General features: G+C 36.3%; 1 protein-coding gene across 1 annotated transcript in view; it reads left to right on the top strand.

Annotated features, from left to right (window-relative positions):
- HDAC9 (histone deacetylase 9) overlaps positions 1 to 23538 on the top strand; it is a 485255-nt gene that overhangs the window by 419203 nt on the left and 42514 nt on the right. The window contains exon 23 of the mRNA XM_056333956.1: positions 3550 to 3668. Coding sequence (XP_056189931.1) covers positions 3550 to 3668 — 119 coding nt within the window. The remainder of the gene's footprint in view (positions 1 to 3549; positions 3669 to 23538) is intronic.

The raw sequence follows: 23538 nt of genomic DNA, 5'->3' as shown, positions 1-23538 counted from the left end.
GATCTTATAGCAGTTATTCAAAAGAGGAGCAACTTCAAATGTGTGTTGATGTAGAGGAAGACTGGATTAGGGATTTAGGAACTAGATGTCTGATGTCTATATGATCCTCTCTGCAACTGACTTGTAGCTGTCATCTTTTTGAAAGACCAAATAGTAGTCTTGGTAACCAAATAGTTAGCCAGTTAGTCCTGGCTAACAAGGACCACAGACACCCTGAGATGTTTTAGAGAAGAGTCAGGCTTGCTATCCTACTAAATAGATTACATTTTCCATAATGTCTTTTTTTAAAGAAAAGTCCTTAAGGGCTTCTATTCAGTATTAAATCAAGAACAGTATAAGATGGATAAGCCCTGACATTCCAAGTCCCTCAGTATTACAGAGGGTGAAAGAGAAATGAACAAGGACACAGGTCTTGTGGGCACATAGGTTAGCTCTTTTGGTACGTAGTATGCAGAGTAGAAGCAACAAAGTTTTGTCATAATTTGTGAGACAGTATTATAGCAAAAGTAAGATGATATTCCTCTGGTGAAATCTGACAGACACTGTGTGCATTTTTAAAAGAAAAAATTCTTTCAGAAAAACCCTCATGTCTTATTTTAGTCATGTGAATTCAGGTAATACTGAAAGCAGTAACAAAACAGTGAATTCTAAATGTCACCTCTGGTTAATATCCTTATAGCCTCATCCTTCCTTTAGCTGAGATTCCTATATATAATTTCTGTAGAGATTTATGAATATGCTACTATTTCCTGTTCAGTTCTATTAAAGATGGAGTTAATAGCTATTCCTGGTACTTTGTGCTGAAAGACCTTGTTTTCAGTATTTAATAATTTTACTAATGTTACCCAGTGTGGCTGGCAGTTTTCATGTCAGACAAATTTATTTGAAAAAATTTTGAAGAAACTGTGGCTAAACAATTTTTACTGCTTCTAAGAATGAGATTAAGGGTCAAATGCATTGTTTTGCCCAAGTTATAAAAAAATGTGCTGACATCTTTATGCTTTTGAGCAAGGCCTTGAAATGTGGTGGAAGTGTGGCAGATTTTTCCAATGTTCCAAATTACAAGACTCAAAAATCTCATTCTGTGTTAGCCTGGTTACGTTTGTTAGTGCTCGGCAACTTCAGTTACCAGAGTTTCTGTCTGCACTGAACATATTCCATCCTCTGACTCCTGAGCATTGTCCATGCTGTACTCTGTGGTGCTGCCACTTTATTGGACATGAAGGAATAAAAACCAGAGCCTGACTTGAATTTGAGGAAATTTGAATGGAGGAGGAGGGCAAAAGCTCAAGTGGCTGCGGATAGGGCGGGTTCTCTATAGGACCCCTCCTTCTTTAAGCATTAAAGATATGTTGTGCTATGGGGACAGATCAAGATTGCATGTCAGCCACAGTCTTCATCACTAATCAGGATCCATGCCGCATGAGTTGCAGACGTGAGGAAGTTTGGGAAGTATATGTTGCTTCAGACAATGAACATATAGCTAGAGTATCAGAACGCATATACAAAACAAAGATAAGGTGTGGTTTCATAGGAGATATTTCTTCTTGATACTGTTCCCTAACTTTGTGGAGATTAGCCTGCAAAAATGTTCAGTCGCTGTAGTGTCTAATGTAATTATTAATATGTGTACTTTGTGTGTTATATAGTTACACATCATGGAACTACAGGAAAAAAGACCTAGAAAGGAAGTAATCTGACCTTCTGCCTCAAGGCCGTGTCAGCTTGAACCTGTAGCAAGTTTGATGGATATCTGTTTTAACTATTATAAAAACCTTAAAGAGGTGGAGACTCTTTAATTTTCTTAAATATTTTATTTAAATTATTATCTGTCTTTACTATTAAAAAGCTTTTTCTGGTGTCTGAACTACAGCTTTCCTGCTGCAACTACTTCATGTCCTATCCACAGTGGAAATGCGGAATATTTCTTTCCTCCTGCAACAACCACCTATATATTTTTGGACTTTTATAATGTTTATTCTCATGTTATGTGAATCAAACAATTATAATTCTATCATTTTATACACTTGGGTCATGCTTTTTAGAATTTTTTTCTTTCCTTTTGTTCTCTCAAGTTGGTCTGCGTCCATACTGGAATCCATGCTTCAGCAGAGGCCTACTAATGACATGTAAAAAAAGGAATATTTCACAAATTGCATCACTTTGCCTGCAGACATTCATAGTGCAATTTCAGCAAATTCACTAGAAAAATGGAGTTGCTTCTATCTTTTTTTTCTAATGTAAAACAATATTCATTGAAATGCTGTATGCCCTGACAAAGTCTTTTTCCTTATTCTGAATTCACTTTTTCTCTGACTATATATATAAGGAACACTTTCCTAATATGAAAATTACCTTTGTGGAAAACAGAACAAAATCAGGTTTATAAAACAGATCAAAAACTGAACTAAAGGAAAATCTAAGAAGTTGTTAAAATATTAATGAACTTTTTTCCCCCCACAGAAAACCTTAATCTTTCCACAAAAACATGATCTCTTTGGCATAAATTAATTAAATGATAAAAAAGTAAATATTGAACTAAAGCAAATGATATTACACATGCGCAGAATTGATCTTCAGGTTTTGACCAGTGCAGATCAACTGAGATTTCCTTGAGTTACTATATTTGGAATAGAACATTCATTTGTGTATTTGGCTTTTAATATTAGTGATGTTCTCCTCACTAGCCCAGTCATTACAGGCTCAGTATTTGTTGCACTAGTAAAAACCACCTGGATGCTTTCCCTTCAGAAATTCAGCCTGGAAGAAAGCAGCTTCGAGTGCAGAACGCAGGCTTTTGTCTTCTCCTTCAACACATCTTCAATGTTTTGAGTTTGGATAAGAGCAAAACCAAAGAAACAAAATATCCCCATGGAAGTTTGTCAAGGAATGGGTTAAAAAAGTGGAATCTTTGTGACTGTGAAGGGCTGAATTATCTTCCGACACCAGCAGGGGTTGCTGTCACTAGTTTGTGGTTGTCACATTCCTGTTATGCTTGACCTTGGAAAGGCTTGACAACATAGTCTGGATTTGATTAAGGGAATTTCATGTTTTTCCTTTGCTAGAGTCACCCCCCACCTCGACAAACATTTAAAAATGTTAAGAAGAAAAAAAAGAAGTTTGGAAAGCAAACATTTTCCCAAAAGAAATTTATAGTTCAAATTTACACCAAGTTCGCACTAACTGGAGCAGTCCGGGTTTCCACTCAGGCTTTGAGTGCTCTCTGTAAACCATTAGTCACTTCCCTGGAAGAGGCAGCTTTTTATAGGCAGCAGAATAAAACAGGCACAGATGTGTGTGTAATATTAGAGGCTTTCACATGTACCTGCATTTATTTTTTTTCCTCAATTGTAGAAAAGAAAAAAGAGTGAATATAGAAAGAAATTAATTGAAGCCTTGGACTGTGTTTGGTTTTGGACAGCTACCATGAAGATCGGTTTAATTAAAAGAAAATATCTTCTGTTGTGGATTTTTGAGATTGTGGCAATTTATATCATGAGGATACAAGTTCTTTTAATTTTTAACAGGTTGGTTTTTTTCACTCTACAGGACTGTGATTATGCCAGCTGCCAATGAGTTTGATCCAGAGATTGTCCTGGTGTCAGCGGGATTTGATGCCGTGGAAGGCCACGACCCTCCACTGGGCGGGTACAAAGTCACGGCTAAATGTAGGTATCATCATAAGGCTCATGTTTTGGAGTTTGCATTTTTTCTAGTTAGGAACCTTACTTTAATTCCAGCTTACATCCATATTTCAATTCCGTGAGGTGACACCCGTGCCACTGAGGGCAGACACTCTATGTCAGTTAATGCCTAGAGATGCCCATGGAGCTGCGGGTCTCACTCAGCTCACAGACAGGGTAGAAATAAACACATTAGTGTTTCTGGATCACTCCTTTCTGTTCCTCTTGGCATTTTTGTCTTGACTTTTTAAAGCATTACTTTTCTGGCATTCAACTAACATTTTAGAGGTTTCATGCTTTTTGATAGGCTTCATTTTCCAAATGCTGGAGTAAGTTATTTCTCTTTAAATATATATTGGAGATTTTAGACTTTGGAGGCCTAAATCCAATCTCATATTGCTCTTTGTTATTGTAATCTTTTCAGCTTGATGGCATTAATCCTGAATTACATCAGTGTTCATGAAGGCCAAAGTTTTCTAAAAGACTACTCTGTTGGGTCTCAATGTTTGGATGTCCATTTCAGTCCTCCAAAATGTGTGCTCATGGCAGACAATTAATAGTTTCTGAAAGGCAGGTCTGTCTGAAGTGTCTCATATGTAGCACTCCAAAGTCACTAGTTCTTACAGAGTATCATGGCCAAACTGGTTCTGAGCCTGGGATGTTAAGCAGGGCTGGGTAACAGAGTAACTCTCTGCAGAGTAATGTGTGCTGTGACATCACTATATATAAATCCCTTTCCATAAGACAACACAAAATGATTTCCTAATGCAATGCTGTGAATAATTTTCTTCAGTATATATACTTTTCTTCAGTATATCTCAAGAAATTCATAATAACACTTAAAAAACTATTAAATATGGATCTCTGCTGCTAATGACAAATGCCTTGGGAAAAGTCTGGAGAAGTCGATGAGACCTAATGGCATTTAACAGACTGCACAAATGGACTCCAGCTCAGAGAATTTTGTCCTTCTGACCTCTGCCTTTTGTTACAGGTCAGTAGAACGAAGTTGGGGTTTACCTCAGGAGGAGCAGGGAAAAGACACATATTTTATTTTCATTTTAACTGCATGCTGCACAGGTTCCCCTGAATACCAGGCACAAAAGGATAGATGGAGAGCTAGAGTAACTGTCCACAGTGACATGCTATGGAAAGCAGGAATGCAGAGAGCAGTGCGAGGGCCCACCCAAAGACACTCACACAGGCACAAGTGGAAAGGGAACGACTCTGTGGCTGCAATAAGGCATATTGAGTTTTAGCACAGATTTTCAGGTTAATGCAGTGGTTGCACTAGAGAGGAAAGGAACGTAGCAGCCTATATGCATGTTTGAGTTTCACTTCTCTGTGTATTATGATTTTTAGTAAAACACTATGCATGAAAAAGCCCTTTGTAAGAGGTTTACTCACTGATTTTTTTCCGTAAATATGGTTCCTCGTCAGAGGCACCATTCCATGAGCTTATGTGGTAGGACGATGAGCCTTCAACCAGTACACAATAGATACTTTGTTGAGAAACATTGTATAATTTTCTGTATTTTGCATCTGAGAATGCATGCAACATGTCCCTGAAGGATGCATGATGCTCTAATGAGATGCTTTGGCATACATGATATTCTGGCATAGCAGCATCAACAACTTCACTAGAAATTGCAATATGATTCATATTTTCCTCTCAGGTTAGACTGGATTTCAACCTGAAAGCAAGAAAAACTGTTTGTTATTGGAATCAGTGTTAATTTTCATTCATTTATTAATTAGTTAAGTCTTCATAACTTTTTTAGAAACGGAAATCAGTACATTTTTTAATATAAGAGGCTGCACATCTGCAAGTTACACGTGTCTGTAAGCAAAAAAGATGATTTTACAGTAGGTGGCTCTTGTTTAAATTAAGGGAAAAGCCAAGATAGATCCAGATAATGATCATGCACCTGAGGGATGAATAAAGCCTTTTGTACAGAGCCAAAGGAATTTATTATTTCCCCAAAACAAAATTCTCCACATTCCACCATACCATTTTAGAACATGGCATACTATACGTGGTATGTAGAAATATGAGCAGTCTATTAAAAAAAATAAAGTCCAAAGAGAAACTTTCATAATAAAGACTAAAAACAGATATTCATGCAACTTTTTAATATAATTTGTTTGTAATAATTAGAATTATGCCCAAAACGAGTAAATGCAAAATAAAGTTCAACCTGTAAATATTCTTTCTTTATAAATCTTTAGCACTTTGTGTATACTTAGTACATTGAATTTTCTGATTTCTATGCCAAATACAAATTTTACATATATAAATTAGGAAGAGATTGACATCAAACGAGAGAAGATGGGTCTTTAGCTACTAACCTTGCTGTTAAAGATAGTTAGGGAGACATTAGATTCTTGATAAGGAATTATTTATGTCTTTCCTTCAGAGTACAGTCAAAGAGAAAAAATGAAAATGTATTAACAAATCAGCACTCCCAAGTCATTAAGTAAAAACCATCCAATGAAGATAACAAATTGGACTAGTGGCAGCCTTTGGAGTAACCACAGAGCAGGCAACTACATACAGAAAAAAATGGTTTACTAAATCTATGCAGTTTGATAGGTGTAAATTATAACCTGCTTTAACCCAGTATTTTAATTTTTTGCTTTATCGACATGCAACCTGATTTACTGAAGAGCTGCCATGTCTGACTAGGAAACAAACACAACAGAAACAAAGTAGTCCTATATATTTTTGCAGCTGATTTTAAATGCATGGGTTTGATGTGCATGTCAAGATTTCTCACAGTTGAGGTGAATCTCAGCCCCTCTAGAAGGGTGTAGAATAGAAGACGGCCAACTGAGATCAGTGATGATAGCAGTGCTAGGCAATATCTCACTTGCCTAATTTATCTCCAGTCCCATTAAGTAACAAAATCACTAATAGTCTTTTTCCATTGAAAGAAAGAGGTAGTGTTTGAAAAGGATTGGCAGGGAAGCTCTTTCCTTTCATATGACACTTTTCAAATCACTTCCCATAAGTAAATCTTTTTCTTCAACTACCTTTGCGATGCATCCTCATCTGTTAATGTTTTGAGGAGAAAATTTTTCACTAAACTAATGAATATTTAACTAACTTTTACCTGGCCTCAAAAAAGAATTTGTTAGGTGCAATACAGAATTGAGGCTGAATATTAACTAAAACATTTGTTTCAATCCTGACTTTGAGGATTTCACAGCCACATTTTATTTTGTGTTGGCTCTTTGTTCCAGTCCTTTCTCTTAATGAAGTGTTACCATTTCAAAAGGTGCTTGTATATACCCAGGTACACATACACATCTTGAATCATATACTCAATCCATGTGCATAAACTTTGTGATGGCTTTTATATTCTGTTAAGAAAAAAAATGAGCTGCAAAGACTTGAGATGACTCGTGGCATATGGCAAACTTTCTGTTGCAGGGAAGCTCTCAGGCCTTTGGAACCAGCTATATTCCTGATATCTTAGTAAGAAAAGGCAAGCTTTATAGACAACACTGTTTATAAGAACGCCTAGCATAATTAGAAACAGTAGGTATACTGTTGAGTGCACAACCACTTTGTCCTGAAGGTCTTCTGAAAAACAGAGATTACATCTGAAAAGAAGTTTGTTTTTCTACATATACCCTTTCTTTCTGATAAAGATATTATCTCCACTCACAAACTCTGCCTTGCCTGTGTCCTTATGCTATGATAACTGCACCAAGTTTAACATCAAAAAGCAAAGCAAAGAAAACGAAGCACTTGGCATGTTAAACCTTTGTGGTAGCCCTCTTGGCCTGAGGTCTTGCATCAATTAAAGGTGCCAAATCCTCCTCAAGAGCTTCTCTAAATTCTGGTAGGATCTGTCTCAGATTGTCAGGGATATCCAAGCAATTTATCTCAGATTCTACTTCCTATGGCTACTCTCTTATGACTCAAGCTTAACTTCATTAGCCAGAATAGTGGAGTATCTTTTGTATTGTCAAGTCCATATTTAGCATTGGCATAATTGTCCAAGTTTCTTTGTTAAAATGGTTCCCTAGGCTGTATGGTGAAGGTGGATGCAGCAGCAAGAGCTCTCTCATGTACTGTCTTATGCAGAGTAACTATTGATGTCATTGAGATCTCTTTGTTTAGATCAGAGACTATAAAGGTGCTTTAATTTTACTGTAAACTATGATCAGATGAGAGGAAAACATGTGTCAGTTCCTGACTAGCCTAATATTTCCTTTTTATTACTAAAAAGGTATTATTTTTTCAATAAAGTAACAGATAAAATATCAACACAATATATTACGTATTAAAACCATAATTTTATCAAATCCACTTTTTTGTACTGGAGCAGTAAAAATAGTATTGACAATAAAGTAGAAGAAAACAAATGGGGGAAGAAATAAAGGGGATAAAGGAGTTTTATATTTAGAATGGTAAGGAGATGCCTAAAGAGTATGAATGAACTCTTCTATCTTATCCTGATGATGCTTAGGTGGAACTACTGAAAATGGAGCTGAAACAGTCAGTGCTTTATTTAATAGTTAATTTTTATAACTTCTGCTAAAATGTATTGTATTATCACACCGTTTGAATTCTGTGCAGAGAACAGGTCTGAAGAATAGCTACCAGATCTGATCATAAATTTGCAAGTTGTTAGATCTTTCAATAGCACTGCTTTTAAATTTAGCTCTGCTGACTGAAGTTTTCCCTGTAACACTATCCTGAGGTGAAGTACTTTGTTTTATAGAGCAGCCCTTAGAATCATGCTTGCGTCAAAGTCACTGAGATCACTTTACTGTTCAAGTAAATATTGTATGTAATTGCTCATTAAATGGTGACCATTCCATAAAAGAATAAAGTAAATAGAGAAGTGTCAAGCAAGAATAAAGATTTCTTTCAGATTACTTATCTACCTGAAGCACTGCATTTGTTAAGGGCTATGGTGATTTCCTGGAGTCTTCCTGTTGCTTTACTCTCTTATTCCAAAGATGCTATTTGACACCAAAGTGCAAAATAAGATCAGCAATTAACAGTAGGGAAATATACCACTGCAGGCATTTAAAGAGTGAATTATATTTTGTCAGTTTGGAAACCTGTCTACTGTTATGCCAAATTTGTGATGCAAGGTTGACCCAGTGTCTAGAATATAACTCACTCTTAACAAAGCTGATTTGCAACTTTTAAAGTTTTTATTTGTTATTTGAGAAAATTGCAATAACTCCCTTAACTTATCAAAAGTTGCATTGCCCTGTGATACATTCCATTCAAGTGGGACCAATGAAAAATGTGCTAAAGCTATGAACAATTTCCCTCCTCATGAGCCCTCGGCAGGTAAACTTAGAGGACTCTGTTTAACAGTGCACAGTATGTCTGATGAATCACAGCAGAGGAAACAATTAATGATCTAAACAGGTTATTTCCAAAGGATATGTCAGCATAAGTGGCAGAAATTAATGTGTAAAAAGGGCTGCTGACTTACATGTAGCCTACAGGTCTTCCACTGAGACATCTTTTCTCATGGCTGAAAGTGGTACTTCTCAGAATACAAGTAAGAGCAACCAGGTTGAAATTGGGGACCTATCCTGTTTTTTTCTGCTTTGCCCTTCACATTTCAGTTCCAGCTTCTCACAGGGAGTAATGATTTTTGATAACAAGGTCTCTGGATGTAGCATACAATGCTATAAAAAGCTAAACCACCTTGCATATGGGGACAAGCAAATTCAGAAGTAACATGTACAGGTTTAATAATGAGATGACTGATCACTGAAACAAGTGATCTAGTATGATGTATTTGCCATCACTGGGAGTTTTAAATGAGACCTATAAATAGATGGCTTGCAAGATCCTTACAAATAAGTATGTCATGGCACACTCAGACATTAAAGGCTTCAAGCAAAAATCACTTAATGAAATTTCTCTTCAATGACCAATGTTTTCTTGAGTCTTCACAACTGTCCTACTGTATCTTGGAATGCATGTTAGAAACAGACCAAAGGAAGATGCTAGAACTGCGTATCACCAAATTCAAATGTAGAACTGATCTAAGACTGGTACTTCAGCTATGTTTCAGAGAAAAGGTTTCCTATGTGCCAGCCTCACTATCTCTAAAATATTCTATGTGACTATTCTGAGTATTTCAAGTACTGCAAATAATATCTATGATTGGTGGGGTTTTTTTCCTGGAAGTGCTTAATTTCTAAAGAAATCCCCAAGAAATATTGTAACCGTTTACTGACTGTGAATTATTTAGGGTAGAGTGATTGCAATGTCTTTTGGGAGGTACTACACTTTCTTCTGATTGTCCGATAGGCCCTTCAAGAAAGGGTCTTGACTGGGACTACTGGGGCTAAGGTAATATATAAATGATAAAGGAAGGCAGGCAAAAAGAGTTCATGCAAATTGACAGCTGGCTAACAGAATAATTGTTTTGACTTGGTAGCTGTTTAAACACAATTCAAGTCTCTAAAAATAGCACTGCAGGTTTTTATGATGTCATGTCTAATTTTTTCTTTTCACAAGCAAGAAAGTCTTTTTGACCCAGATATCAGCAGAAGAAGCTATGATTTTGGAAAGTCTGGCAATAAGTGCTTCAGAGTGCACTTCCAGTAGATGGTGTGAGCTGCTCCAATAACTCATTGATGTAGTAAAGGGTGCTCGCATGCCCCTTGCTTTTCTGAATTGTCCATTACTTACCTTGCACTGGCCCTAGTTCTTCTTAAATCTCTGTAAACACATGCAGCGTTGACTCATCAACCCATAAGAAAATTTAATCAACCAAAAAAGTGAAGAGGTTTCTGTTAGGCTGTGAAGCTGAATCAGGTTATGGAGGGACCAATGTGTGCCACAGCTAGTGGAAGTGGGGTAGGGGCAGTAGAGAAAGGGAGACATGGAGTAGGATACCTCTTGGTAGCAGAAAGCTGTTAAATGAACTCAGTTGCCCCAACTGCTTTCTTTTCTGAATTCTTCTGAGTACAGAGATTTGATTTTGGTTGACATAATTTAGTTATCTTTGTGGTACTGGAGGTGATAAGATTGTTATCCAGCAGGACAGATCTTGAGCATTTGACACAGAGCTAAAAGCATTGGAGGTGGGGTGGAACAATGATCATTCATAAAGTTTTTCACGGGAGAGTCTCGTGATTCACATCAGAAATTTTCATTTTGTTCCTTTTGTTTCTTGGAAACTACAGGGTACCCAGTGACTGGCAGCAAAAAAATGTATCATCAAGACTTTGCTTCCAGTTGTTCACATTGGAAAGCAAAGTTTGGGTTTTCTCGAGGGTGATTTCTTGAATACTAATTGAATGATTGCTGGGTACAATACAAAAGGCATCAAAATAGATGAAAAGTTCATTGGTGACTTACCCTCAGAGATGAGTATTTTCATAGGATTTACCAGGAGAAGGAAAGTATTTTCTTTTTCCTCCTAGCCCACAACAGTGGTTGCCGTAACATAACTGTTGGATTGCCCAGTCTCCAAAGCCAGATTATGCTGCATTTACTCCTGCATTTGTACTCAGATTTTCTCTTGCACTGCAGATATCAGTGAATTATTTGCCAGTGACTCCAGCGGCCAATACATTATTGACATTTACACTACATTTACATTTATGAATAAAAAATATAGAAAATTCCAGAAATCATGTTCATGGAAATTGAGCGAAGATTGGAATTCACTGTATAAAATTAATGTCCTCTCTAGGACATAGCATAGCAAAAGGCAAAGGTGAAGGTGAAGATATAAGAGTATATGTCCCCCCCTTTTCTTTTCTTTTTTTTTTTTTTTTTTACTATATAAATGGACAACTCTAATGTTGAGTTGAGGAATCTGCCTTCACATGCTGTCAAGTAAGCATGTGTCAATGGCTTGCATCATGGATTTGAACCAAGAGAAACAGACTGGTGAACAATTCACCTCATTTACTGAGGCCAGAGAAATCCTTGTCTTCAGACTTCAGGGCACTCATGTCTAACTGAACACGTATTTAAAACACATCTGAAGGATTCGGAATCTTAGCACTGGTTTCGTTGTTGTCCAGAGTTTTCACTGGGTGAAAACTGGTGTGCCTTCCAGAAAGGGTCTACCTAAGCAGGAAGTGAGAGCAGTTAGAAATATTAATAAATTAGCACTGGTTTGACCTGCTCTTTCACTTTCACTTAGCCTTTCTTTCCGTAAATCAGCCAGGAGAGATTTCCATTTTCCACTCCCACTCCTGTCGCACAAACAGATCTGTCTGCAGGCTAGTTAACTGACTCGTACAAGTGAAAAACCACCTGTATACTATGCTCCAGTATACAGTGCTGATCCATCTGCAGAATGCATCAGGTGCCACTTCCTTGATTTAGGGCAGTTGCTGGGGACAGGGCAGAGGATAGATTGCAATGGGGGGAAAAAGGATCTACAGAACCATTAAGAATTATTTTCCCTTTTCAGTCATCTTCCCTTATCTCTTCACCTACCTCTTGTTATTTTTTCTTTCATGCTACAGTATTGCCATTGGCTAATGACAATAACTGATGTGAGGGGTGCGAAAAAGGTAAAAATTGGTGGCAACTTCTCTCAGTTCTGAAATTTAAACTTATGAAATCTTTTTCCTTAATGAAACCAAAAGACTGTCACATTTAGTAGAAGAAAGAAAAGGAAAAATAATTTCTTTGCTTAGGCAGTATTAAACTTGTCAGATTACAATTTAAATACAGCAAATTAAATATAAGTTTTTAGAGCCATTTTGAAACTAATGGGGCTTGACACAGTGTTCAGCAACTTGCATGTGCCTTTCACAGGACTGGATCCTGATAGAAAATTGTTGAAAGACATCTCCAAATGTGGATTTCTCCATAACAAAGTGTCTGATCTTTTATAGCATCATTGCATTGGGAATTAGGCTTGTCTTTGGGAATTTGTAAAGCCTTTAGTAGAAGAGCATGATTTATGTCTTAGAATTTAACTATTCTCTGTAATAAATAGAAATGTGCCACAAGTATTTACTTGGTTGTGCCATGGGAAAATTTTTAACATATTGTTCACAGCTTCAGAATGCTATAAAAGAAGACATGTAATTTGCAGACTGGACTATCCTTTGTGATTTCTAACCAATAGATTTGATTAATATCTTTCAAAAGAGACACCAGCCAAAATGTTTACATGTCATTAGGCAGAGAAGAAGGGAGCACACACAGTTCTGATTATGAGCTTGGATGGTTCATTTCTTTGGGCTTCACATCCCTACTACTTAAGGCAGACTGTAACTTTAAGATGTTATCTCTTGCCTGCGCAAATAAACAGCCAGTTATGCTTTTTATGGTGGGTAGTTCTCAAACCAACAGGGGATTAGAAGATATTAGCTGGAGTTTGTGGTTCCCTGCTGAACTATCACAGGGTCCATGGATTCCTGTCCTGAATATTTCACAGAGCAAACACCTCTTATCTGGGGTGATATTCTCACACTGGCCTCTTGGCCATGGACTTCAAAAGCTGATCACAGGGAGGGCTAGAGAGGCAATAACCCTCAATATAACAGTCCATCCTGATAGGGACAGACAAGGTAAGGGTAAGGCGTCTCTGAAGTTTGCTCTTGTGTGTTTAGCCCCATGGGGTGATAAGGGGCCATCTGTTTTTTCAGTCTGCAAACCCATCTTTTTCACACTATCTCAGTATCAAGTACATTTTAGGTCTGACCAGTATCAGCACCAGCAATTCTTCACTGACCTGAAGAGATTTTCTTGGTATTTTTAGCTTTGATCCCAGGCAATTGTCTTAGTTGCCGTTGCCGTTTTCTTTACCCAAGCAAACATATAAAATAAAATTTAAAAAATTAAGTTCAAGGTACTATTGGTTCAAAAGAAAAAAAGACATTTTTAAATCTCTTTGTAGGTAGAGGGAAATGAGTGCTTACCCATGTGATTAAACTAAAAACATCAATTCATGGCAGCAGTTTCAAAAAGTCACATATTATGCAGCACAACACAGGATGCTTGCATCTTAATTAATTGTTTAAATAGAATATCAATACTACCAATTCTAGAAATTAAAACACACTGCTTTGGACCTCAAAAAAGCTGTAAGAGTTACTAAAATACTAACCAGATTTTTATTTTTTTTTGAGCTCCCAGAACAGAATTCCTTCATGTATTAATCTTTTCCCTGCAGCCATTTCTTTATCAATTGGACTGTGAGACTCCATTGCAATCTCCTGATTACGATAGGTTTAATGCAAACACTTAATATCATGAAACCTGCAATAAAACGGTGCAGGTTTCCAACACTGGCATGTTTAAAAAAAAAAAAATCCCTGCTTTTTCCCCAGCATTTTATTTTACTTTGTTTGTTGTTTTGGGAGTGTGGTGGTGGTGTTTTTTTTAAGGAAATTCTTGCTTGTACCAACTAATTGCCAAACAGTTGCTGGAAATGCAAGAATGTAGGTCCTAATCCCACAAGCTTTTACTCACTTCGAGCAGTCCTGTTGATTGAGACCACTCCACCAATCTGATTAAGATTGACTAAAATAAGTAATGTTTACAGGGACAGACCTTGCACTGTAGGTATTAATATGTAAAAAAACAAATGTTAAAAACTCTTCAAAAGCATATTCACATATTAAAGCTGCTGTTTAAATACTTTCTGAAGTTTTATAGAATTAACTTGGAAAGAAAAAGGAGTCATCCTGCTGTAACAGAAATCCATTTGAAATGCATTAAGTAGTAATTTATTTACTTTAAACTCCTTCTTTTCTTCCCACCACTGATTATGATTCATATACACTAAAATGGACCAAGGGAAAGATCTTGGAAGGTCTTCTTTAGAAGAAACTAAAAATAATATGTAGACAGAACAGCAAAATATTATTAGTTAATCAAAATTCAGTTACTCTCTGGTTTCTGTTTATGGTAGTAAAAATTAGCACGAGTCAAATAATCTGTATCCTTTGATCCATGGGCTTAGCCCTTTTCTTTAGGTTCCTCCCTGTAAAAGACTGGTTCTCTGGCTATATGGTGACCAAAAACTTTTTAGTATCTGGCATTGCATCCATTTAGATGCAGTTTGGTTGTGAGGGTTGGTTTCTAAATCTGTTTTTTACTTACTTAAAATGGATTAGCAATCTCTAAAAGCAAAATAAAACAAAGCTGTTCATTTAATAGTGGAATGCATCCTTCAGTAAAATGTCTGTTTTAAATGTACCAGCTTCAAAATTATTTTCCTAATGTGGTTATGTAATGTTAAATATTAATTCTATGATTGTGTTGTTATAAAAGATGATCACTCACATGTATTGCCACATAATTTATATTTTCATTTATGATTGCAGTTTAGGCATATTTTGTATGTTCTTCTGTATCTTTTCATATTATTAAGCACTGTTTAAGGTTTGCAAAGAAAAGATCAATTTAAAAATTCCTATATATATAAAGTCAATTTTAAATATATATATTTTCACAAATACATTTTCTTTTGAAAATGTTCATATTAATTTCTTTTTGAAAATTGAAGACAAAAGACATTGTTATTTCCTTCAATTAAAAATATGTAATTTCTAAAAAAAAAAAAAAAGATAAAAATGAAAAGAATAATTCTTGTTTTTTTGTGGAAAAAAGGTATTGACTAGTAACAAATCAAATCCAGTTGTTCATCTTTGTGTCTATTTTATTTCTATTAAAAAAGACAGTTTCTATAGTCTCAGATATGACTATTGCAAAGAAATCCTGTATTTTTGGCTGAAAGTTATAGTTCCTTCCACATGCAGGAAGCATCTTTTATGGTTCCTACACTGGAGGATCAGCTTTGCAGTAAGGTCATGTTTGAATATGACTGCTCTGTGTACTAACAAATTTACCAGGAATTTAAAGAAATTTTGTGTAATCAGCTTTAAAATAGTTGCATATTCATGTCCAATGATCCAAAGCATATTAGCACGCAAGTAAAAGTGGTAAAGAGGAACCTAGTATTCCTGAAACTTCAGAAGCTAACATTAACAGCTTAAGTTAATTTTTCATTCACCCAAGCATCCAAGTAAGCAACCTTCTCAAACCTTCCTCAAGCCCTGGGAAAAACAGTAAGGAAAATCTATTGATCAAATGATAAGATGTTATTTCAAAACTTGTAATTTAATTAACATATATGCTACATCAAAGCACTTATCCAAAAAATTGTGATGTTTATATGACCTTGTGATCAAAGCTTTTTTTCTACTGGTGTTAACTGCATCAACTGTAGCTTTATAGAATATACATGAAGACAGTGCATATGTTCTGAACCATGTAATTTTTTTTCTTTTGACCCTTTTTGGGTATATACATTCCCACACACAGTGCACACCTCTGGGAATTTCCCAGCATGCCTTTTGAGGAAAAACATTGAGGTCACAAAAGTTGAACAGAATGACTAAGCCAAGATCTTTAAGGGATATGGAAAAAGTAGTAAGTCTGAATTGTTTGTATCCACCAGGAGTTTCAGTCCTTCCACTTCATTAAGAATCACTGAGGGTTTTTTTCCAAACTGCATTACATATCTGAAAATTATCTAAACTGGGACTGGGTTTTATAATGTTTTAGGTTACTGATAGGGAATAAAGAAGATTACTTTAAAAAACACTTAAGGGGGTCTGTGCAGTTTTAATAGCTTGTGTGAAACAAAACAGCAAACAGGATGTCTTTTTCCCCTTTGAACTTGTGGACATGAAGCTACTGAATTCTCTGATTAGTTATGTGGTGTTGGACTCCCAGTGGCACTTAATGAAGACAAGTTTTTACATAGCGCTTTCAAAAAACAATAGGAAATTGAATCTACCTTATCAAATTTAGTACTTTATCACAGACATCATAAAGTTGGGAAACAGAGAAAATGAGGAGAAGGAGGAGAAGGAGGAGAAGGAGAAGGAGGAGGAGAAGGGGAAGGAGAAGGAGAAGGAGAAGGAGAAGGAGAAGGAGAAGGAGAAGGAGAAGGAGAAGGAGAAGGAGGAGGAGGAGGAGGAGGAGGAGAAGGAGAAGGAGAAGGAGAAGGAGAAGGAGAGGAGGGGAGGGGAGGGGAGGGGAGGGGAGGGGAGGGGAGGGAAGAGGAATTTTGGAACATAAAATACATGTCTTCCATTCAGATCAAATGAGAGTCTTTATTGCAATCTGCATTTCATGGTTAAAAAAGAAAAAAATTAGAAAGATACCACTAATTTTCATTTTTTGCATAAAATTTTCAAAAATACTGATAGGTGATTGATCTAGTTTTTTATTATGTTTCATTACATTCAAAGAAAATTGTATAATTGATTGTAATGGAACTGGCCATCTTATAACAAGGGTAACTAGACATAATCACCTCTAGTATGACATACACTGACCATCAGAACTTGCCACACCTAAACCCAGTATTCTTAAGAGACAAAGTGAAAAATATCTTTTATTCCAAGGTAGGATATGTACTTCAAGCAGAAACTGAGAGGATATATTTAATTGAGTAAATCAGGGGTCCTCAAACTACAGCCCACGGGCCAGATATGGCCCCCCAGGGTCCTCAATCCGGCCCTCGGTATTTACAGACCCCCCCGCCGGGGGTTGGGGGGGAAACCAAGCAGCCGCAGATGACTGCCTGCCACTGCATCCGCGCCGGCCCCCTGGTTAAAAAGTTTGAGGACCCCTGGAGTAAATAGTCAACACTGTTCTAGATATATTTCATCTGCAAGACAACAGCAGCCTTTTGACTTTGGCTGACTACTGACAGACTATCATAAACCAGATGTCAAACATTATGTCTTGAGTAACCTGCTTTTTCCTTCAAAATTTTTCCATCCTTCTTGTCATCGTGACTCTACCTAATTTAGTCCATTGGATAACAACATCCTTGCTCGGTACTTGTTTTTATTTTTCATCTTATTAAAACTGAAAAACTGTGCATCTGGGAAATATATTGGTTTGCCCAAAATGTTTCCTTAACTTTTAAGAAAACTGATGAACCGTTAGTAGACTCTGGTTCAGAAAAGCATCAAAAATGAGCATACAATCAAAAAAGTTCAGAGAAAAGGCCTCTCTCACTATTACAGGAATATTCCCTAGTCTATTTTATTATAATTATGTTACTGAACTGTACCTTCTGTGTTAGGTTCAGATCAATGACTTGTACCACTTACTACCTATGGGAGACTGATCTGTGCAGATTTCACTCTTGGAGCATATCCCTGGAGATTCAAAATTTTCACTTGCTTCAATTTATCTCTCTAAAGTAAACAATCATTCCCCTTTTTCAAATGTCTCCTTTTTGAAGTGATATAGATATTTATGCTTAGGATATGTCAACCTCTAATCTGAAAGAAAGGGATTGAGAGCAGCAAATTAATTCATGATGGAATCAGACATTTTCCTGTGCTTCAGCCTGAGAAATCCCAGGTATGAGGACGGCAAGGCTGGATGTCAGAGGTTCAGATGTTCAGAGGTTCCAAGCTGGAACCATTCTTTTGACTGGATGGTTTAACTCCTAAAACACCAGGAAAAATGGCCAAATTCCTTTTTTTTTCTTTTCTGGGATATCTAAAAGCCACCATGGTAAACGTGTACCACTTACCAGGTTTTTGTGGTGTTATTAGCAAAGAAGTGCCAGTATATTCAAGGGAAAAGAACAGTAGGATAAAAATGTGATAGGGGAGATTGAACTAAGTTACTGAACACAGCTTAAAAGAGCAGATGATGTATTTCTTAGCCAAAGAAAGCAAGGTGCAAAGTGGGTTGATAGGATAACAAACCTTTTGAGTTAAAAGAAGTGTAGTCTGAGGAATTATGACTGGGAGTAATAGCACAAATTTGGCATAGAAATCTTCTGTCTGCGTATAATTATTTTCAAAGTTTATAAATCTGGAAATATTCTACAAGATATTCATAGATGAATAAGCTTTAAAGCTAAAAAGATTATTATTACGACATGCTAATAAGACTTCTGTGTTACAAGTAGAACCATAATTTCTACATCATTTTCGTGATTTCTTTATAGAAATACTCTTGCTCACTTGAGACTTGAATGATTATTATAGATACATTATATATGGAGATTATATATAAACTATTTTATAAATAGCTAGTAACTATAGAGTTAAAATATTAATATTTTATTATGATATTAGTATTATAAGTTGCCTAAATAAAAAAAAGAATTTGAAATCTATTCCTTATAAAATCTTTAGCAAGAATAATTTTTATTGAAGTAATAACAGTGGCATAGTCTACTTAATCTAAACTTGTTTATCTCTAATTTTATATTTACCTGAGAAGCTTCTTGCTGACCATACTGTGTTCACAATGCCAAAGCATGACCTTGGTAGCTGAAAGCAAATTTTACCTGCCTGGTTGTAGAGTCATAGTTTAGAGCCATAAATTAGCTTCTCCTCTCTAAATTTGGGTTTCTGAACATTATACATCTTAATATATCCAGATTTGTCCATGGCGGTCAACATAAAGAGGTGTTTAATTCCAAAGAGACCTTCATCCTTTCTGAAAATTGGTACAACAGATCTGCCTGGAGGGATTCTTCTCTCCCTGCTGAGCAGTAACTAGCCTGGATAAGCAGCAGAGGCAAGACAGTTAACTTTTCCTTTGTTAAAGGTAGGGGAGAAGAATCCTGATAATGTTAAAATCAAAGGGGTTTTTTCCCATCCATCAGTATTTGCTTCAAAATACAGAAAGGTCACGGATTACATTTGAAATTAAATTAAATCATAAGCAAGTTCTCTGTTAATACAGGCTAAGTTGCTAAAATTAATAGTTGAAATCCATAAAAATAAAATAAACTGCAGAACCTTCTATGTTCATTCAAAATTTTACACAAGTTCTTCATATAGATTTTAAGAGAGGTATCGTGGAATCAGAGGTGTCTTTACGATAAGCTTACCACTGCACTTCACTGGGGTTAACTATTTTGGCACAAATCCAGGTGTCAGTGTTGGTCATAGGAGATGCTATTGATTCTGTTATTTTGCACTAACCCATGAATAAGCTGGAGTACAAAAAGAACTTTCTCCTCAGGTGCAGCTGGTATTATTTCACAGTTAAGAGTAAGCAGTATTTTAAAAGGGATGCAGAGATGAAGCATATGGATATGAGATGGTGAAGATGAAGGAAGAGATACATCGAGTGAGGAGGTCCCTGGTAAACTGCTGATATGCAGCTGTTAACCTTCCTGCAATGCCTCAAAGTCCAGCTCCCTTGTCAGTCCCTGCTTCTCCAGGTCCCTCAGCTATCATAAATGCCCTGCACATATCCTTCTACACATACACAGTGGTACTGTACATGTATATATTTGGGCTAACAATTAAGAATTTTGAGGGGTTTTAATGTTCTGTTTCAAACATCTGGACACTTTAAGGACTTGTTCTGTCTAGAAATTACTTTCAATACGTTTTGAAGGTAGACTGCAATTAAAACCTGTCTTAGCAGCACATGGTGTTGGTACCTTTAGATGCCTCTAGTACAGACTAAAATTTTCCAGTGAATGGAAGACACTAAGGAGGAGAAAAACTATAAAGCCAGTTGTGCTGTCTTTGTTGTTTTAGCAATTTAGTCCTTGAGCTGAAAGGGAGAGAGAATAACAGGAAGAAGCTGGCCACAGGACAAGTAAAGACGGCATTGGCTTGTATTCATTGCAACACATTGGATAAAAATGAACAATGGCAACTATCAGCTTTTATGCAATTCCTTGGAAAATGCCAGTGTTGTGTAACTTGACCGAAAGCACCACGTATACCACTGCACATGCACAACCCAGAAGGGGAGTCCAGCAAGCACTAGCAGAAAAAAGCCGTTTCATGTGGAGGTCCTGTTTACTTGGAATATTTATTGCCTTCATCCAAAAAAATCAGTTTAGCATATCTCTGTTCATTTTCTAAACTTCAAATTTTCAGAAGAATTCCAATAAACTCATTTTGCTACTGGATGGGAATGATATTAGAAAGCACTATTCAGAGACTTGGGGGGATAGGAATGAGAAAAGAAAGGTCAACGCAGAAGAAAAGGCTTAGATGACTAAAGGTATGTCAGAGCAAAGCTTCCCATGAAAGATTATTGAGAATAAAGCTTTTTTAAAAACAAACATAAAAAACAATATATGAATCATGAGCACAAAAGCCCTGTTTTATGATTTTTTTGGTGCTGTTTAATTTCGTTATATCTTTTTTTGCCATTGTTAAAAAACAGCCAAAACTTCAAAGGCAAGCTGCATGTGTTCTAAATCAGGACTTCACTGCTGATGTATGACAGCACAAAAATTAAAACTAAATAAATGTGCTGTCTAAACTCCCATATTTCTCAAAAAATTGCTTTAAAGGCTTTAAAAAATTAGAATTATTGCTTGATCTTACTTTACCAACCATAAAGTTTTCACCATAGTAAATGACAAAATATTATATTAAAAAGAGAAAAAGAAAAAAGAGTGCTGTCTGAATATATCTGAACACCTGTATTTGGCTGCCTTGCAGTTTTGTCAGACAGGCAAGGGGGAAAATGAAACTTTGCAGTGATTTGTCTGATAGTGGATATGGACCGCATAAATTCTCAGCTTATCCACTGTTTTCTGGAAAGCTCCTTGACAGTCAGGGTAAATCGGTGAAAATAAGGCAGCATGTCTATGAAGGAAAGAGTAACATTATCACATAAAAATCGTTGAAAAATAGACAAATTCTCAGGAAAAAATGTTTGTGCAAGTTTTCTAGTATTTTCTTTTCAAAATATGAACTTTGTAACAGATCAAGTTATTATTCTGTTCTACTTTACTGTCTTTGGACATGACCTTGCTGTTTTCTTTGGCATGTCTGACTAAAGGTGTCTCAGCACTGTACACCCAGTTAAATCTGCTTGCAAAAAAATAATGTGGGACTGAGGCCTTTGTGGCGTGCCTTTTCCTCTGGCCTTTGCTTTTGCAATGGCCATTTGCTGTCCTACTAGGTCGTCTTGATTTGTATTCACTCATTTGTTTCACCAGGTTTCAGAAGGGGCAAGTGGCCCAGCCAAATAGGAATGCAAATGATGTTCTTTTTAGTAAACATTTCTCTGACTTTTAAAAATCATTCATCCCATCCCTAATTGTGTTCCTTTTTCATTTCCAATTAAGAAATAATCACAGGTTCTAATTTATGTTCTCATTAAGTCTGAGGACTGGTATTTCTTTGCAAAGTTTCCTGAATATTTGTGTGATCAAGAGGAATGGTTATTTACTAGTTATCACTTTATTTTAGTCGGTCCTTATTCACTTGTATACAACGTTTCAATTACACATTAAGAGAGCAGATACTATAGGCTGCCATTGTATGAGCACTAATAAGAAATGGATAATTAAGGTTGGCAAGTCAAAGCAAGCAGTGTGCAGGCAGCCTATAAACTGAACATAACATTTCTCAAATGCTAACAGGTATCTCCACAAACAACTTCATGAACATAATATTTGGTAAATGCTATCATATGTTTACAAACAATATTATGAACATGAAGCAGGGGTACACTATCTGAAGTATTTATTTGTAATTAATACTTCAATAAGTCCTAATAATATATAAAAGATCGGTGATACTTAGATATAATATAAGGGCAGAGATAACCTTTTAGTGAGTTTGAGATATTCTGGGCTGCCCAAACTTTAACCACCCGAACCTGGTGTCTGAATTGAAAGCCCAGACCCCTTAGATGGCCAGTGCAGTCTCCAAAGGCTGACTCAAGAGTATCAGAGCTCTCCAGAAGTGGATAACCAAAAAAAGCCTGCCAGCCTAAGAGAGATTCGAAGAGTCTCTCAAGGTTAATTGCAGATTTTTGGGTATTTATTAAGTGCTAAAGCTGCCTCTCCCACATATGGGCTTTAAAGTTTACCAAGATTAATCTTGGAGCTAGTTGCTTTGAGAATTTTAGTGCACACTTTTGATATAGACAGCAATTTTTTATTTTTGGTAAATTTTCTAATAAAGGCTTCACAATGTTTAATCAAGGAAAGAGTTTGTCACTGTTTCCATATAGATGTCACCTATTGTCACATGTATTGAAGTGACATGTGTGCTTTGCATATTGAAGTTTTTAAAATGTGGCCTGAAATTTTGTTTATAGAAAAAAAGAAATATCAAGACTTTAAGATGCTGCATAGTTAGAGTGAGAGCAAGTAGAAGTTACATTTGTGTTGCCTGTGCTTTCTCTTCTGCCGTTTTATTGGAGAAGTCTTCAGAGTTTTTTATTTATAGCTGTCCATTGATGACTGACAAGGGAATACTCTGGCTGGCAAAGTATCATTACCTTTTGCTATTCCAATGAACTGCTAAACCTTGTCATTTCTCTTCCTCTCATTTCTTTCCTAATTAAGATACCAGCAGCATGTGAAAATAAATAAATGAAAAAATTGAATCTGGATCCAATGAAAGTAGCATCAATAGAGACTGTTTCCAGTTTGGTGCAAACTTTCACCCAGATGTAGGATGAATGAGTTTCTCACTTTAGGCTCAGTTGAAATTGTTTACACACTTCCTTTGAAACAGTAAATCTAGAAAATGCATATAAAAACTGTGCACAAAGGAACATTATTTGGGTTGTAAGGTCAATTGCTCTGAAGTTAGGCCAAGTGAGATTTATGATTGCTTGCACAATGGACCCCTTTTGCATATGCTTTAAGATAGAGCTGTTAATTAACTGAACATCTACTATTCTGGATCTTTGCTTTCCCCAGTATAGAGAGGGCCAAGTTCAGACTGTAACTATAAACCAGCAATAAGTGTTAACTTCAAAGTTTCTGCCTAAATCTGAACAATAGAGGAAATAGATGTTCCTCTACCTTTCTTCTATATTTCAGGGGGTTTTCTGTTAACCTCTTTTGTATAATGAAAAGCAACCTTAAGCACTGCAAGGTCTGTTGTTAAAAGTAGCTTATAT

This window comes from Falco biarmicus, chromosome 4, assembly GCF_023638135.1.
Source record: "Falco biarmicus isolate bFalBia1 chromosome 4, bFalBia1.pri, whole genome shotgun sequence".
In the NCBI taxonomy this organism is placed as follows: Eukaryota; Metazoa; Chordata; class Aves; order Falconiformes; family Falconidae; genus Falco; species Falco biarmicus.
Note: the sequence above shows the minus strand (reverse complement) of the source record. Positions and strands in the feature narration are given on the sequence as shown.